Source organism: Diabrotica virgifera, chromosome 3 (assembly GCF_917563875.1).
Source record: "Diabrotica virgifera virgifera chromosome 3, PGI_DIABVI_V3a".
In the NCBI taxonomy this organism is placed as follows: domain Eukaryota; kingdom Metazoa; phylum Arthropoda; class Insecta; order Coleoptera; family Chrysomelidae; genus Diabrotica; species Diabrotica virgifera.
In genome coordinates, this window is record NC_065445.1 from 134,340,368 (window position 1) to 134,358,359 (window position 17,992).

The following is a 17,992-nucleotide window of genomic DNA, read 5'->3' on the forward strand; positions in this document are numbered from 1 at the left end:
TGACCATAAATGAAAGTAAAAAGTCTGTGTCTCCATGAATACACCTTTTTTGTATGAAAATAAATACATATTCTACAGTACCTTAATTAATGATTGTACTATTTTACAGGTGAAATCATCTATAACAAAACTTTCGTGATCGAAAGTAGCACGTCCTTCCCTATAGACATCTCCTCTGGCGAAACTCGCACATTTAGCAGTAACATCAACGATTTAGGCTCAGGATTTACCGTTCAAACCATCGACTTAGGTGGAGGACAAAATCTAAATTCAAGAACACGTGAAGAATCCTACAGAGGCAGCGGAAGCCAATCGTCGAACTACGGAGGAAGTTCCAATTATAGAGGTAGCTCCAATTATGGTGGAAGTTCGAGCTATGGAAGCAGTTCAAACTATGGAGGAAGTGCAAGTGGCTCGAATTATGGACAAGGCTCATCTACTTATGGACAGAGTTCAGGACAAAGCACATCTACTCGTGGTCAGGGTTCAGGATCCGGAGGATATAGAAGAGAATGGTCTGCGGAAGGTGGTTCTTTTACCAGTGGTAAGCTTCCTACGACTTACTTCCACAACTCAGTTGAAGATGACGTTCAGAACGATGCTCCACGAAGGCATTCAAGATCTAAGAGGCAAATATTGACTGATATTGATCCCTATGCTAACATACAAGCTCTAGTTAAGTGTAATGCTACCAAATGTATATACATTAGATGCGTTGTTGGAGCTTTGGATAGAGACAAGGATGTGTACATTGCTTTGAGGTCGAGATTGAATGTCAGAGCCCTTAGAGAAGTAAGTATTAAATCATAAATATGACATATAATATATGTTTAGTATTATGACAATAAATATGACATACTATGTTTAGTCCGAAAACCCTAAATATATTCGTTATTATTCCGCGGGAGCGTTATTTTTCGCGTGATTTCTGTGTGTTTTCCGGGTTTTACTCCGTGTCTAATAACTTTGCCAGCCGATTTGGTCAAATGCACTCTAACCTTTACGAGCTACTTTCAGGATGTTAAAACTTTATAAAACTATGATAATTAACTTCGGTCCGGTTTCACCAACAACAAATAAATCAATGAATAGTTATTCGTCAAATAAAATTTATTAGAGCTTTTTTTGATTTATATTATGTTTCAATATAATTTTGATCATTTAATGTTAAACTAGCGAATTTAATTTCGTATAAATATTTACAGCGAGATTAACCCATTAACCGCCAAGCAAAGAAATACTGCAATAATATGTAATATATTTGATTAACTAGAGTAAAATAAATTTAAACAATCGTAAAAAAATTGTTTTACACTTTGATAATGGCAGGTGTCACAACAACAAAATGGTTCGTTTTCGAACCTTAGGCGGGACTGAGCTATAAAAATTGAAATATACAATTTTATTTTTTGTGAAAAGTCTCAAAACATTTAGAGTGTAAATGGACCTGGCATTTTTTATAAACAAAAATAGTATGGTTAGAAGATTGCCTACACCTTCTTCAGCTTCTTTGTCTAAAACGAAGTCGAACGGCCCTCTATCTTTTTTAGAAATTATTTTAGATGTTTCCAGTTTACACTTTTCAATCCTGTATCTCTCACTATGCCAGTTGCATAAATTCGACAAATCGACATATTGTCTACAACACTACACAACCTACCTTATGTAGCACCCCCCTTCAGCTCTAGATTATATAACAAAACTGAATACCAGAATACCCGTCTTTCTAAAGGTACGTACCCACTATGTTCGTAATATTGGACCACCAAGGCGGAGCGCGCACTGTTGCACGATTCGGGAGCGCCACTATGTTCACGAACCTCTTGCGCTCCGCGTTCCCTGCAACTGCTCCAATCGATACGATATGCGCTCCTCTACATATAAACCAACACCAATTGGAACGCCGAGGCAGAGCGCGCACTGTTGCACGGTCCGGGAGCGCCAATCATTCACTATGTTTACAAACCTCTTGCGCTTCGCGCTCCCTGCAACTGGTCCCATCGATACGGCATGCGCTCCTCTACATATAAACCGCCACCTATTGGACCGCCGGGGCGGAGCGGGCACTGCTGCACGGTCCGGGAGCGCCAACCATCCACTATGTTCACAAACCTCTTGCGCTCCGCGCTCCCTGCAACTGCTCCCATCGAGACGGCATCCGCTCCTCTACATATAAACCGCCACCTATTCGACCGTTGAGGCGGAGCGCACACTGTTGCACGGTCCGAGAGCGCCAACCATCCACTATGTTCACGAACCTCTTGCGCTCCGCGCTCCCTGCAACTGCTGCAATCGATAGGGCAGAGTGCACACAATTGCACAGTCCGGGAGCGGCAACGTATCCACTATGTGGAGCAGTTGCAGGAGCTCAGAGCGGAAGCATTGTAGATACGTGCTTTTACACATTTTACACATAAAAATATCCCAACAAATTACTGCCTGTGCGTCACCTTGAAATTCCTGATCAGACAGGATTATAAGTCGACTTTCGCCAATGGTTCGTTATCGAATCATTATTTTCAAACACAAGATTTGATAACTCAGAATTTTTATTTTTTATTTTTATAACAATTGATGTACAAACAGGTTAAAAAACAGATTAAAACAGGTAATGTTTTAATTTATTTGACCACAAAAGTGTTATGCCAATAAAATTACTACAGTAAAAATAAAGTTGTGTCGAAGGTTTGAAAATGACGGACATTTAGAAAATATTTTTGTGATGAAAACATGAGTTTGGAAATTAAACAAAATTAAATTTAGTTACACTTACATCTTCTGGTTGCCCAAAAATACAAAGACTTAAAAAAAATTAACGAATTGTCAAAAAAAAATTCTCCAAAAAAATGGTGCGTTTTCGCACCGTGTTGGCGCTAAATGGGTTTTAACTTGCCAATTTATTCGAAGAGTAAGTATTTATTTGATAAATTAATAAAATAAGTCTTATTTGACGTTAGTAAAATGGAGAAATGTCAGTTTATTGGTCGAATAACTTTATTCATAGAATAAACTACTATTTGTCGTTGGTGAAACCGGCCATAAGTGACATATTTTATCATATTTCAAAATACTACAATACCAAAATATTGCGCATGTTCCTTCTTCTTTTGGTGCCTATTCGTTTCGAAAATTGGCGATCAAACTGGGTATATTTATTTTATTAACTGATGCTTTAAAGCAGATTAGTTGTTATGGAGGACCAGTTCCTCAGGTTTTTTAACCACGATATTCTTCTTCTCCCAATCCATCGCTTTCCGAATACGTTGCCTTGAAGGATAATGTTTAATAATCTGTATTTAATGCTGTTTCTCATGTGTTCGAGATATTCTAACTTTTTCCTCTTAATCGTACCTATACATCACTTCTTGTCCTTTCTATTCGTAGTACAGTCTCGTTGGTTATCTTGTCCGTCCATGATATCCTTAGGATTCGCCTGTATAGCCACATCTCGAAGGCTTTAAGTTTTTTCTCCATCGCTTCTGTCCAAGATTCAACACCGTAATATAATATGCACGTGCTTAAATATATTATATATTTTTAGCTATCTGGTGGTGACCAAGCCATAAAACTATCATCCATGATGGTAGGGTCGATCACAAACTTACCATACGTAGGACGAATAGAAAAACAGGAACAAGTACTAAAGCAATACGAAATATTTACTGAAATACCTGCCAAAGAAACGGAGATTGTTCCGGAAGTAGCCCCATTATGGATTTATATTGTATCAGCGGTGGCTGGAATTGTGATGTTATTACTGCTTATATGGTTGTTAAGCAAGGTAAGTGTTGAATGAGAAAGAGGTCTTTATAAAGTTATTTTATTGATCTTAAATGGTAAATTGTATGGAAGTCAAATATAGATATAAATTTACGAGCATAGAAATCGGCCCACTTAAAAATTTTGTCATTTTTGATGTCTTATATTTCCTAAACCTATATGCCGATTTAAGTTATTTTTTGAACGTGTTATAGCCTGATTCTTTATCAATACCACTGTAATATTGTTGCTAAACAGGTAAATTTTCATTGTATACCGGGTGTACCAATCAAACTGTGTTTTTTTCTCAAAGTTCGCATCACCTTGTGGAATATTCTAGCATTTATAAAATACTGAAATTAAAACCCAACTATAGCCTCAGGTTTCCTTAACATTCTCTTTTTTGATTCATTCGTTTATGTTGGATAATAAAAACGTTAGGTACTTTAACAACTAGACATGTTCTTCATCAATACACGGTGTTTCTAAAAAGTGCGACAAACTTTAAGGGGTAATTCTGCATGAAAAATAATGACAGTTCGCTTTATAAACGTATGTCCTCAAATGTTTCGTTTCCGAGATACGGGGTGTTGAATCTTGTCTTACAAACTGACGATTTATTTTATTGCTTTAAAATCAGTTGAGTTATGCCAATGAAATTTGGTGGGTTTTAAGACGTAGTTATTGGGGATTTTTTGACATAAAATTAAGATTTTTATAATCACCATTAGCGTGCATACAGGTAATATGATCGGTCATATTACACGTATGCGCGCTAATGGTGAATATTAAATTGTTAATTGTATGTCAAAAAATGTGCAATAAGTACGTCTTAAAACCCACCAAATTTCATTGGCATATCTCAACCGGTTTTAAAGCAATAAAATAAATCGTTAGTTTGTAAGAAAAAAGTCATCATCCCATATCTCGGAAACGAGATATTCGCTGACATACGTTTATAAAGCCAACTGTCATTATTTTTCATGCAGAATTACCCCTTAAAGTTTGTCGCACTTATTTAGAAACACCGTGTGTTGATGAAGAACATGTCTAGTTGTTAAAGTACCTAACTTTTTTTATCCAACATAAAGGAATGAATCAAAAAACGGAATGTTAAGAAAACCTGTGGCTATAGTTGGGTTTTAATTTCAGTATTTTATAAATGCTAGAATATTCCACAGGGTGATGCGAACTTTGAGAGAAAAACACAGTTTGATTGATACATCCGGTATACAATAAAATTTAACATGTTTAGCAACAATATTCTTACAGTGGTATGGTTAAAGAATCAGGCCCTAACATGTTTAAAAAATTACTTAAATCGGCCAACAGGTTTAGGAAATATGAGACATCAAAAATGACCAAATTTTTAAGTGGGCCGATTTCTATGCACGTAAGTTTATTACAAAAATTATTATAGCAGTAAATTAAAAATTTCTTAATACGCTCTAAAAACAAAAATTAAGAGCTATTTAATGCTATATTTGCTTCTTTTGTCCTCTCAAAGTATCTACAGGGTTATCAAAAAAGGTAACACTAGTAAAAAAAAAGTAAGTAGTCTCTAGTCTAGGTAAAAAACTGAAAAATTGGGGTATGCTTAGTAAAAAATTGTAACGTCATCCGTTGTCAAAATGAAGGGCGTTGAAGAAAACAAAAATTATAGGCCTAGATCCCGCGTACCAAAAAAAAGTTGAGTAATAGCAAGCTGAAAATTTGTTAATAGCTTAATGGTGTCTAGTCGGACAAACTTTGATGTTCGGGAACACTGGAATACGGGAAGTTTTAATTGTGGAACAGGTTAAAAATTTGGGACGTCAGACGAACTTCCAATTGATTTGTTACCTTTATTCATTAAACTCTTATGAAAAAATCAGACTGCTAATAAAACACTGATGATGATTTTTTAATAAAATCAAAAACGTTCTGTAATGTTGCCCTTAAAGGGATTTTAGTAACATTTTTTACCTTTTACAAAGGATTTTTTCCAATAAAATTTTTGTGATTGATGGTACACAGTCAACTACGGGAAATTTTTTTGTTCTCCTTGTGGATTACTTTATCAGTTATTACTTCATGATTTTCAAATCAAAATATTTCGAAGACGGTGCACAGTATTGAGTTTTACCTAGAGTACCTTTTTGGTGTAAAATTGTATGATTTTTATAGTACATTCATTGACGGTTTTTGCTATAAATTTTAAAGAGCCGTTTGGATTGACATGAAATTTGGCACACGAAGAGCTAACATGTCAAAGAAATATTGTGCCGATGTGTGCTTTTGTCTTGGGGGTGAATTTCACCCCTTCTCGGGGGTTAAAAAATATACGTCCAAAATAAGTCCGGAAATGGATAAACTGACTAATTTTAATCAACTTTTTTTTCTATTAAGTTTTTTCACCAAGTTAATACTTTTCGAGTTATTTCCGAGTGAATTTGTTCATTTTTCAAACAAAATAATCATATTTTTAGACATTTTTCGCAAATAACTCAAAAAGTAAGTATTTTATTGAAAAAATACTCTTAGAAAAACTATAGCCTGTAAAAAAGTGAAAAAAATGGTGTATGCATGAAGTCTCTAGACCTAATAGAAGAAGAGTTATATCTAACGAAAAATAGGTTCATATTCGCCAAATTCCAAATAAGATATTTCAACGTGAAATTTCCAGCAAATGAAGCACTTTTTGGAGAAAACTCATTAGGTACAGTTTTTTTAAAGTGTTTAAAAAAAGCTTTATTTCTGTTTTTATAAAAAAAATTCTAGCATCAAAATTAAGCAAGTTACGCTTAAAATACAATTGGTCCCTTTTGTTTTGGCAAAAAAATCGGGAAAATCACCCCCCAATTAGCAACTTAAATAAAATTAATCGTTACCGTTCACAAGTTGCTTTACTTATGTTGTGTTTATATGATCTGTAAGTTTCATCTGTTCAACGTGCTTATTTTTGACAAAAATTGATTTTAAAATAAAATTTTTAAAATTTTTAATTTTGAAAAAATATTTTTTCAAAATAACTTAAAAATTATTAGAGGTACCAAAAATCTCAAACAGTAAAAAAGATTAGCTTTGCTTTTCTGAATATCTTGTATTTTCTTGTTTTTCTGTAAGACAAAGATTGGTTAAGATTTGGTGTTTCTAAATTTGCATACGCTCGTGATTGGTGACTCCTTCAAGCCATTTCAACTACAGCCCTTTCAAAAATAAGGACTTTGAAGCGATGAAACTTACAGATCATATAAAAAATACATACACCAGTAAAGCAATTTGTGAACTGATAACACTTCAAGTTCATTAAAGATGCTAATAGGGGGTGATTTTCCCGATTTTTTTTTACCAAAAAAAGGGACCAACTTTATTTTGAGCGTAACTCGTTTACTTTTGATGCTAGAATATTTTTTATATAACAAAAATAAAGCTTATTTTAAACACTTTAAAAAAGTTGTAATGAGTTTTCCCCAAAAAGTGCTTAATTTTTTGGTCATTTCATGTTAACATATTCGACTTGGAATTTGACGAATATAAACGTATTTTTCATTTGCTATAACTCTGTTTATACTAGGTCTAGAGATCTAACCCGTACACCAATTTTTTCACTTTTTACAGGCTATAATTTTGTTATGAACATTTTTTCGACAAAATAATTACTTTTTGAGTTATTTGCGAAAAACCCTCTAAAAACGTGGTTATTTTGTTGAAAAATGAACATATTCGCTCGCAGTGAAAAATCTCTATGGAACAAAAGTTGCTTAAAATTAGTCAGTTTATATATTTCCAGACTTATTTTGGACGTATATTTTTCACCCCCGAGAAGGGGTGAAACTCACCCCCAGGGCAAAAGCAAACATCGGCACGATATCACTTTTTTTTGTGACTTGTGCCATGCTATGTGTGTGCCAAATTTCATGTCAATCTAAGCAGTTCTTTAAAATTTAGAGGTTTCGCAATATTTTACCGTTAAATAACGTACTATTAAGTTTATTTGGAATTTTGATTAATAATCCTACCATTAAAAAAGTTATTTTGTATCAATCTTGGCACGAACCTTGTAACTAGCGTCATTTATGAGAATCAGATATAAAAACAAATTCATGGGATGAATCAGCTTCCAAAACATATTCGCATAAAATTTCATTAGAATTTTGCAAGTAGGTTGGGCAAAATCCGAAAAAATATGTATTTTTTTCTTTAACGCCCTTCATCTTGAAAATGAATGGCATTACAAAATGTTTTTACTAAGCAAACCCCAATTATTATTTAGTTTTTCAGCTATCCTAGAGACGGTGTAACTTTTTTTTGAAATGCCCTGTATAAATGAACACTCATCATAATTATCATCATCATCATAAGTGGCTCGACAATCCGTTGTGGATCTTGGCCTGCTCGCAAAGAAGTCGCCACTCCTGTCGATTCCTGGCAACTTCCCTCCATCTTCTGACCCCTAGAATATTTAGGTCATCTTCCACATCATGAATCCATCTTCTTCGTGGTCGTCCTCTACTTCTTGTGTCCTCTGGTTTTAAAAAAGTTAATTTCTTAGTGTATTCGCGATCTGGCATTCTAGCAATGTGTCCAGCCCATCTAAGTGTCTGGACTTTAACGAATTTCACAATATCTGGATCGGTGTATATCTGATACAGTTTAAAGTTGTATCTTCGACGCTGTAGCCCATTTTCATTTAGGGTCCCAAAAATCTTTCTAAGAATTTTTCTCTCAAAAATACCAAGAAGTCTTTCATAATTTTGAGAGAAGGTCCACGTTTCAGCTCCATATATCAAAACCGGTCTTATTTAAGTCATGTATACAGTGAGCACGTAAAGGTTGGATAAATTCATTTTCTCGAGAATGGCCGACTTTACAGAAAAATCCCGAAACAGGTCAATTTTTATTTTTAAACTACGACTTTTTGGCATATATATCATACTAGTGACGTCACCCATTTGGGCGTGATGACGTCATTGATGATTTTTTTAAATAAGAATAGGAGTCGTGTGATAGCTTATTTGCAAGGTAATTCAATTCTTTATTCAGTAGTATAAACATTAACATAATTATTTATACAAGGTGTCGAAAAAAATTTTTTTTTGAATTAAATTTGTTGACATAAAAAGAAGAATATGTGTAATTTATTTAATTCAAAATACATTCTACTGCTCTCAGAAAACAGAAAAAATGTTTATTTGAAAAAAAATTATTGCTTTTCGCTTAAATTAAATGCTCAAATTGTCAAGAGGCAGGTGCGTGGCTGCTTTAATATTGAATTTGCAAAAAACGATATTTTTTATTTGTCAAAAAAAAACATTTTTTCCTGTTTTCTGATAGCAATAAAATGTATTTTGAATTAAATAAATTACACAGATTCTTCTTTTTATGTCAATAAATTTAATTCAAAAAAATTTTTTTGGACACCCTGTATAGATAATTATGTTAATGTTTATATTACTGAATAGAGAATTGAATTACCTTTCAAATGAGCTATCACACGACCCCTATTATCATTTAAAAAAATCATCGATGAAGTCATCACACCTAGATATGGGTGACGTCCTAGTATGATATATATGCCAAAAAGTAGTAATTTAAAAATAAAAATCGAGCTATCTCGGGATTTTTTTTTCCAAAATTGTCCATTTTCGAAAAAATTAATTTATTCCAACCTTTACGTGCTCACTGTATATTGAGCTTTACTGCACGTTTTATATTTTTATTTTTTAAATGTTTCTGGAGACCGTGAACAGTTCTGTTTGCTATTGCTATGCGTCTTTTTATTTCGTCGCTTGTCGTGTTTATTGAGGTTACTAGCGATCCAAGGTATGTGAATTTCGGGAGTTTTTAGAAACCAACATATATTTGGTTTTTTCCTCGTTTACCACAAGTCCTAATTCACTTGCCGTGCCCGCAAGCCTTGTAAAACACTGCACCATGTCTCTTAGGTCTGAATCCCGCGTATAAAAAAAGTTGATTAATAGCAAGCTGAAAATTTGTTAATAGCTTAAGGGTGTCTAGTCGGACAAACCTTGATATATGGGAACACTGGAACAGGGAAAGTTTTATTTGTGGAACAGGTTAAAAATTTGGAACGGTCATACCACGAAAACGTCACATGTATTTTGTCCGACAGAACTTCCAATTGATTTGTTACCCTTTCATTAAACTCTAATGCAAAAATTAGACTGCTATTTATCATCAAATGGGCATTTTAATGAGTGGAACACGTAGAACATGTCAAATGACAGGAATTATGACAGGTGATAAATAGCAGTCTGATTTTTGCATGAGAGTTTAATGACTCTAATTTAATGAGTCTAATTTTTGCATTAGAGTTTAATGAAAGGGTAACAAATAAATTGGAAGTTCTGTCGGACAAAATACATGTGCCGTTTTCGTGGTCTGACCCTTCCAAATTTTTAACCTGTTCCACAATTAAAACTTCCCCTGTTTCAGTGTTCCCATATATCAAAGTTTGTCCCACTAGACACTAGGGTGGAGCGCAAATTTATTTTTTCGAATTTCATTTTCGCGGGGTGCGGAATTGATGCGTCTTTCATTTTCGAATGAAAAACTTAGAAGACATTTTTTCGAATTTTCAGTCTGAAAAGTGCCACACGGCGACTAAAATTTTGGAATTTTGTAAAAAAAAATTTTTCTAAAAAAATTTCGATAGGCTCAACTAGAGTCAACGATAATGTTTTATTCATTTATTTAAGCTGTTAGGACTATAATATGAAGAAAAAAAAAGAAAAATAGTCAATATAAAGTAAAAAAAAATATGCTTACAAATTGAAGAATAATATAAAAACTCATTGTGAACGCTAGTCTTTCTTAGTATCAAATTTAGGCATCAAAAGGCATGATTTGAGCTTATTCTTAATGAATCCGCCTCTCCTCCGTGACCCTCAGAGCGCAGCACTTGCTTCTGTAACTAATTTGACGCACCTTTCAGAGGATTGTGTGTGACACGGAATTTTTCCGTGATGGCCTATGATGGCCTGAGATATCCTTTCGGTACTTAAATTCTTCGTAAGTGGAGGTTCTGTCTTGGTTTTCCAATCTATCATATCGATGTAATCATCAGCATCCATATTTAAAGTAGGTACTTGGAAAATATATAAGGCTCCTATGTATGATGTCTCTCTGATCTTCAGTGTTCTGCGGAGTGCAACTTCTCTGACGTATTGTCTGTTGTCGGCTAACATTCCTATTAGTAGATTCTCTGAATGTCCAAAGAATGCATTTCTCTGTATGACTGGGACAATAACATTCTTCAAGTAGTTTGGCAAATAGCGCGACAGTTTTATCGTATCATATAAATGTTTGGCACCAAAAATACAAATTGGCCTAGTCTTGATCCTGAACCACATAGGAGCATAGACGATTAAAATAAATGTGCTTAATATAATTAGGTTTTCTGACGGAGTTTGGCTTGAGACATATAATCTCAATATCCGATTAACCATTGTCAACCATCTAGGGTGAACTAGTTTACCAGGATTTTTTCATAAAATTTTCATCACAATGTCCTCTATTGATATACTGACATATTTGTAGTAGATATAGTTAATCGGTGCTTAATTCCTGTGTCGATTTGGTAATCGAGCAACGTATATTTAATTGCATGAAACGGAACAATGGGTAATACTTCACAATTAGTAACTGCCTTGCCAATGGGACCTGTGAAACCTTTTGGTCCACTTCTAGTGCCATCTAGATGTTGAAAAAGATGACGCAATGTCAGTTCATTGGCGTGTAGTTGGCATATGAACCATTGGAGTGGAGGTGGAAACTTGATTTCCAATAAACGAATAACGCCACCTTTGTTTCCTTGGTTAACGACAGTCCCATCACAACCAACAGCCATTATTTGATTTACATTTATAGAGTTTGAGGAAAGAAATGTCAGAATAGAGTTATAAAGTTGTCCTAGCTTAAGAACGAGCTTTTTGAACTCTATTTCTGTCTATAACCCTTGATGAATCGTTTTCAGTAATGAGACTAACGTCCTGAAAAGCTGCAGAAATGATTGCTACTCCAGCACGATCTGAAACCCTATAACGATCTAATGTTCTGGCAACAACCGGAAATGTGACATCAGTCATTGTGAGTGAAGAAGTGGAAATAATCGATTGCGATTGGAAGTCCTCAATTTGCAAGTTGCAATATCAAACAATTTCTGCTATCCTCACCAGACTTTAATAGCTTTTCTTTGTAACCGTCTTCGTCCTTCATAAGGTTTCAATAATGTTATATACTTATCGCGTAAAACTATAATAATTCTAGCCAATATTGTTTTGTGTTCTACTTACTTATAATTGAAATTGAGTGGGAGAGTGGGAGAGTGAAGGTCGACTCCTGTGACAGGTTATAACTCTTTTGTTGCAGCGTTAGGTCGGGGGTTGGCGCGAAATTCAAAAATAGAATAATATAAGTAGCGCTGGGGCAGCTCCCAGTAAGCACAAGTACGTACATAAGACATACTAAGTACGTACTGATGGGACATAAAGTACGTACAATGTACGTACTTTGCTGTACGAAGTACGTACTTAATACGTACATAAGACGTACATTTTCCAAATTATGGTACGTACCTAGTACGTACTGAAGGTACGTACCTAATACATACTGACGGTACGTACCTAGTACGTACTGACGGTACGTACCTAGTACGTACTGACGGTACGTACCTAGTACGTACTGAAGGTACGTACCTAGTAGATACATATTGAAGGTATGTACGTAGTACATACTATACAGTGATGAGCGCACTAATCGACAAAATAACGCAAAAGATGGAAAACATATTAAGTTGTGAGATAAAAAGAGATTAACCTAGTGAAGGTGTTAAATTTAGCGGTAGTAACTTGTAGATTGACATTATATTGATTGTTTCCCACCTTTAGACGTATCAGACGATTTTGAGAAATGCCACTGTCACAGTGACAGTTTTAGTTGACATACTCCTCTGATACGTCTAAAGGTGGGAAACAATCAATATAATATCAATTTATATGTTACTATCGCTAATTTTAACATATCTCACAATTTAATATGTTTTCCATCTGTTGTGCTATGTTGCCAGTTATTAGCGCGCTCATCACTGTATATACATAATATTATGTACATACTATACACACTTATGATGATTTATGTAAATAAAAGTAAATATAGGTGAATATATCTTTATTATTTAAAAAATAAATAAATTCAATTTTTATTCTGATTCCTTTTCCTTGAAAGTTTTTAAGCGATCCCCGGCTCTCCTCAACCATCGTCCAATTTCTTGCTCCGCCACCTTCTTATCACTACATTTTTGACTTTTTATTGCAGCTTCTATAAAGAAAGAATATCAAATTATAAAACTGGATACTTTTGATAAAGAATATTTTATCACAACCATCATCAACTGAAGCATTAATTAACCCATGGAAATACACCCATATAAATAAATAATACTGCTAAATGTATGTCTGCCTTGTGTGTCTCCGAAAATCAATTCATTTTTGCAACTGCTCTAAATATTTAGAAATTTAGAAGTGGGTTGTTTTTTACAATAATTTAAAAAATCTGTTTTAAGACTGATGTCCCTCTAGTACGATTAAATGCTTTATTTTAAGCCCAATAAATTATAGTTAACTGTATAGTAAATATCTTTGTTACATAATGCATTTAATTACAGTCAAATGTAGTTTAAATACAGTCAAATTTATGCAGTGTGCAAATGAAAATTCTTCGTGTCAGGAAAACAAATCCTATTAGTGTAAACCCCTTCAATGTCACATTTACTGCAAGACATGTAACCAGAATGACTTTTAGTACATGTAATGTATGCTTTAGCAGGAGCATCACAAATAAAACCTTTAATTTTAATAAAATAAGTTCTACTTTCATATTTCATACCATTATTAATTATTATTTATATGGCATCTTCTACAAATTTTTCTAAAAATAAATTAGAATCTTTGGGTTTCTCATAACCGTGATATATACCAACTATATCAACTGGCCCCTGTTTCGGATATAAACTGCATAAAATTGGATACACTTGACTGGATGAACTTTTTGAAAGTGGAAGACCATCTATATTAATTAAAATTTCTACAGTATCAAGACACTCTTCTCCAGAATACTGAGACAGTAGTTTTTGCAAACAATTTCTCAATCCAAAATGAATATAGTGACCTGAGTTTATTGGTTGTAGAATAGTTTTCCTTGGAGTGTGTAACACGAGTTCTAGCATCTCGGGGTAATTCAGGATGATATGGTTTTAAAATATTTAACAGGTCATTAATAGCCACATGTGTAATATTATGTTTACAGCACCATTCTTATAAGCTACTGGTAAGACTTTTATGTAGTATCCTCCGTAGTATCACTAATACATTTTTCATCTTCTAATAATATATTCTCATATTCAAAACAGAGTGTGTCTGAAAGAGAGTGTGGTAATGGATGATGTTCTAAATTTTCAAAAACATCCATTGAATTATCATTAGTGTCTGTCATATCCATAGTTTTATTATCTAAACTAGTATTTCACTTTTCACTGAAATATTAAAACTAGATATTTTTTGCACATTCATTTGCTTAAATCGTTTCAATTGCTTTGTAGCATTTTTGTAAGTTTACTATTTGATGACATGTCTAAAATTTAAAATAGATACCTAAATGATGAATTAATTGTTAAAATTACCTTTTTATTCACCAATATGAAAAAAAAATTCATATTTGAAGTACAAAAACAAGCAAAACTTATGACTCTTAAAGTTTGTCAAATGGTTTTGTTTTAAATATACTTATTTTTTATTTAATTTTATTTATCTAAGTTCCTCGCCCACAAAATACATTTTTCAGTATTACTATAATAAGTTAAAAAACACTCACCTCAATAATCTTAAGATAACAGGAAACCACACTAAGCTCCAACACCAAAAATAAGTAAAAAAAAATCTAAATGAAACTGTCTTGCAATGAATTATCACATCAAAACTGTACTCGAGGTGGAAGGAAAGTTCCTGTTCCTAACCAAATAAATTAGGTTAGGTTAACATAACCTGACATAATAAATATGCCTTAGCTCTTCTTTCTCATGGTACATACTTGGACGTAATAGTACGTACTGGTATGTACCCCAGTGTACGTACTTAAAACGTACATTTTACATCATGTACGTACAGTACCAAAATTGTACGTACTCAAAACGTACTGTGCTGTTTGGGCTATTCTGATAAAAATAGAAAGAAATAAGTGTTATTGAAGTTTTCGATTCATATCCTAGAAGCGAATTGATAACGCTCCCCTCGTAGGTAAAAATGCAAAAAAAATTTTTTTTTTCAAATTTCAAAATTTGAATCACGTTGGAGCAGATGTTAAAGTCATAATATCAAAAAATGACAATTAACTTTTCCAATCCCTTCCCACAGTAGCGTCGATTCCGCACCCCGCGTTTGTAAAAATTATTATTTCATTTTTCTCCATATAACAGCGCCTACTAGACACCCTTAAGCTATTAACAAATTTTCATCTTGCTATTAATCAACTTTTTTTTTCATACGCGGGATCCAGACCTATAATTAAATATCTTATTTAGAGTATTCATCTTTTAGTGAAGTAACCTAACCTATCTCATACGCCCACTAAAATTATATCGTCAGCGAATGCGAGAATTTGCGTCGATCTATTAAAAATGGTTCCATTCATTCTAATATTTAATTTTCTGACTACCTTTTCCAAAGCAATATTAAAGAGGAGACACGCCAGCGCGTCCCCCTGTCTTAGACCATTATTAATGTTAAAAAACGTAGAGTTTTCTCCTTGAATTCTAACGCACGAGCTTATATTTTGCATTGTTACTTGGATCAAACCAACTTAGGTGGAATCCCAAAGTCTATAATTGCATTATAAATATAATGCAAACTTTTTTAGCAGTGTCATAGGCTGCTTTGAAGTCAACGAAGAGATGGTGCGTATCTATGTTACGTTCTAGTGACTTTTCTAGAATCTGCCTATATGCTTGAATTTGATGTATAGTTGACTTTCCAGCAGCAAATCCATCATAATTATCATTTATTTAAAATTTGTTTAATACAGGCCTTCTTAAACTATGGGCCAAGACCCCAAATGAGGTCGCGTAGCAAAATTCTGGGGTCGCGAGACTCACAATTATAAATGGGGGTCGTGAATGAAAGAAGTTTAATAAGCCCTAGTTTAATATATTCATTTTATATTTATAAGTTACACCTATTTATTCTTCTACATTATATACACCTATTAATAACACCTATTTTTTCTTCTTCAGTGTGGTTTCTTCAAGAGAAATCGACCATCTCCAGCTCCCGAAAGGCAACCCCTCAACAGGAACGGTTACCACAGCGGTGACGAAGCACTGTAATTAGAACAAATAACAAATTTAAACACTCGGTAGCTAATTTACTGCCCTAACAAACAAAAGACTCGATTTTTTAATTTATTTTTATTGAGTGTGTGTACATGTGTTTAGTCGAATGTATATTTTTTATATTTTTTTTTTGTATAATCGAATTGTTAACTCGAATACGGCGTCTAACATTGATTGGATAATTATTTTTAACTTCGTGCCATTTAATTTTTAATCGACGGTATATTAGGCATCCCTAAAAGTAATAAACGGTAATATCGCTTTTATATTTACACATGCATATTAAATAATATATTAAACAATAATATAAATACGGAGCAGCTATTAAATAAAATCTTTGACAACATTGTAAAAGCAGTCATACGATGATAGTCATATGATCTGTATATAACTTACTGTGTATGGTTAACTAATGATATAGTTTTTATATTCAAACTGGCGTATATGGTGAAGTCATGTGTAATGAGACGAAAATATGCATTGGCAAGCATAGGTAACCTTTAAGAAGACATTGTCATGTAGGGTACCAAAGAGTTTGTATGAAAAATAGAAGAAATAACGCATCAATGAGACAAAAAATGAATAGTTGTTGGGACAGTTCATTGACCTTTTGTTTTGTCTTCGTTGTGAGGTAAATAAATAAATATCATAAATCACAAAAAACGTGATTTATTTATCTACTAAAACACGTCATTTATTTGAATATTCAATATTTTATTCCATTGAGCACGAAATTACTACACATACCTATTGATATTTTGTCAAGAAGATGGCGCTTGTTTTAGGTTCAAGTCATGTAGGTATACCATGCTCAGTTAATGCCGTCTAACTAAGGGTGCCTTTTGAATTTTAATTATAAATGGACAAATCTGCAACATTTTTATTTTAGTCAAAATATCGTTGTAGATTGCTTTCGTTTCGGTCCCAGTATATTTTTTGTTGTTATTTTTGTTGTCGAAAATATCACATTCAATCTCCTATGTGGTAAAGATAAAGTCTGTACTTATAAATTTGTATAAAGTTTTATGTAATATTTCTTGTTAAATAGGTTCGTTTATTTTTTGTAACTATATTAAAATATAACAAATTGTGAATAAACTATTAATTCTTAATGAAAATTGTTATTTATTTATGTCTTTAACTAGAGATCATCCAAATACATAACTACCCAAGAATGTACCTAATAAACAAAACACTCTGAAATGCACCCCAAAATGAATACAATTTTAGAATCCTGTTTCTTCTTATTTCTCGCTATAAGCAATATAAGCAATTCTGCTTATTCACTTGTGGATTACATAATGGCTCTATGGAAGATTTTCACTTAATTTCTCACTATCGGTCGATACTTTTTCTCCTCCTCCTCATCCCTGAAGCCATTGAAGACACATCCCTGAAGACACTGTAAATAATAAAAATCCACGAGGAAAATAAACTTCCTGTAGTTTACTGTATACCATATATCACAAAAATACTAGATTTGTTGTAAAAAGTATATTTTAAAATACCCTAAATAAGGGTCACATTAAGACCCAACACATTTTGGTGGCTCAGGCACGCTATTTTTTGGCTTTTAAAACACTGATGATGGATATCTTAATCCGAAAACGTTTTGTCTTAATGTGACCCTTATTTAGGGTATTTTAAAATATACCTTTTACAACAAATCTAGTATTTTTACTTTAAATATTATTAGCTTAATGTGTCTATTGTTGGATATAGATAAATAAATTAAATATTTTTATAGCAGTGCCATCTACTGGCCGCTTTACTATTTACTGTATAGTGTGTTGCTTTCAACGTTTGTTTAACAAGTAGTCCTTAAAATACAGCCATTGGGTAAACAAC

General features: G+C 33.3%; 1 protein-coding gene and 1 long non-coding RNA gene across 4 annotated transcripts in view; one reads left to right on the forward strand and one right to left on the reverse strand.

Annotated features, from left to right (window-relative positions):
* LOC114327482 (integrin alpha-PS2) overlaps positions 1–17,262 on the forward strand; it is a 673,912-nt gene extending 656,650 nt beyond the window's left edge. For all 3 annotated transcript variants that reach the window (XM_050646911.1, XM_050646912.1, XM_050646913.1), the window contains 3 exons: positions 110–792; positions 3,542–3,781; positions 16,046–17,262. In XM_050646911.1, the coding sequence (XP_050502868.1) occupies positions 110–792; positions 3,542–3,781; positions 16,046–16,138 (1,016 nt within the window). In that variant the 3' untranslated portion in view covers positions 16,139–17,262. The remainder of the gene's footprint in view (positions 1–109; positions 793–3,541; positions 3,782–16,045) is intronic.
* Positions 12,916–14,964, reverse strand: LOC126882079 (uncharacterized). Its single transcript, XR_007697117.1, has 2 exons — positions 14,632–14,964; positions 12,916–13,080 (listed from the first exon to the last, which is right to left on the reverse strand). It is a non-coding gene; the product is annotated as an uncharacterized LOC126882079 (long non-coding RNA).
* Positions 17,263–17,992: the final 730 nt, after the last annotated feature.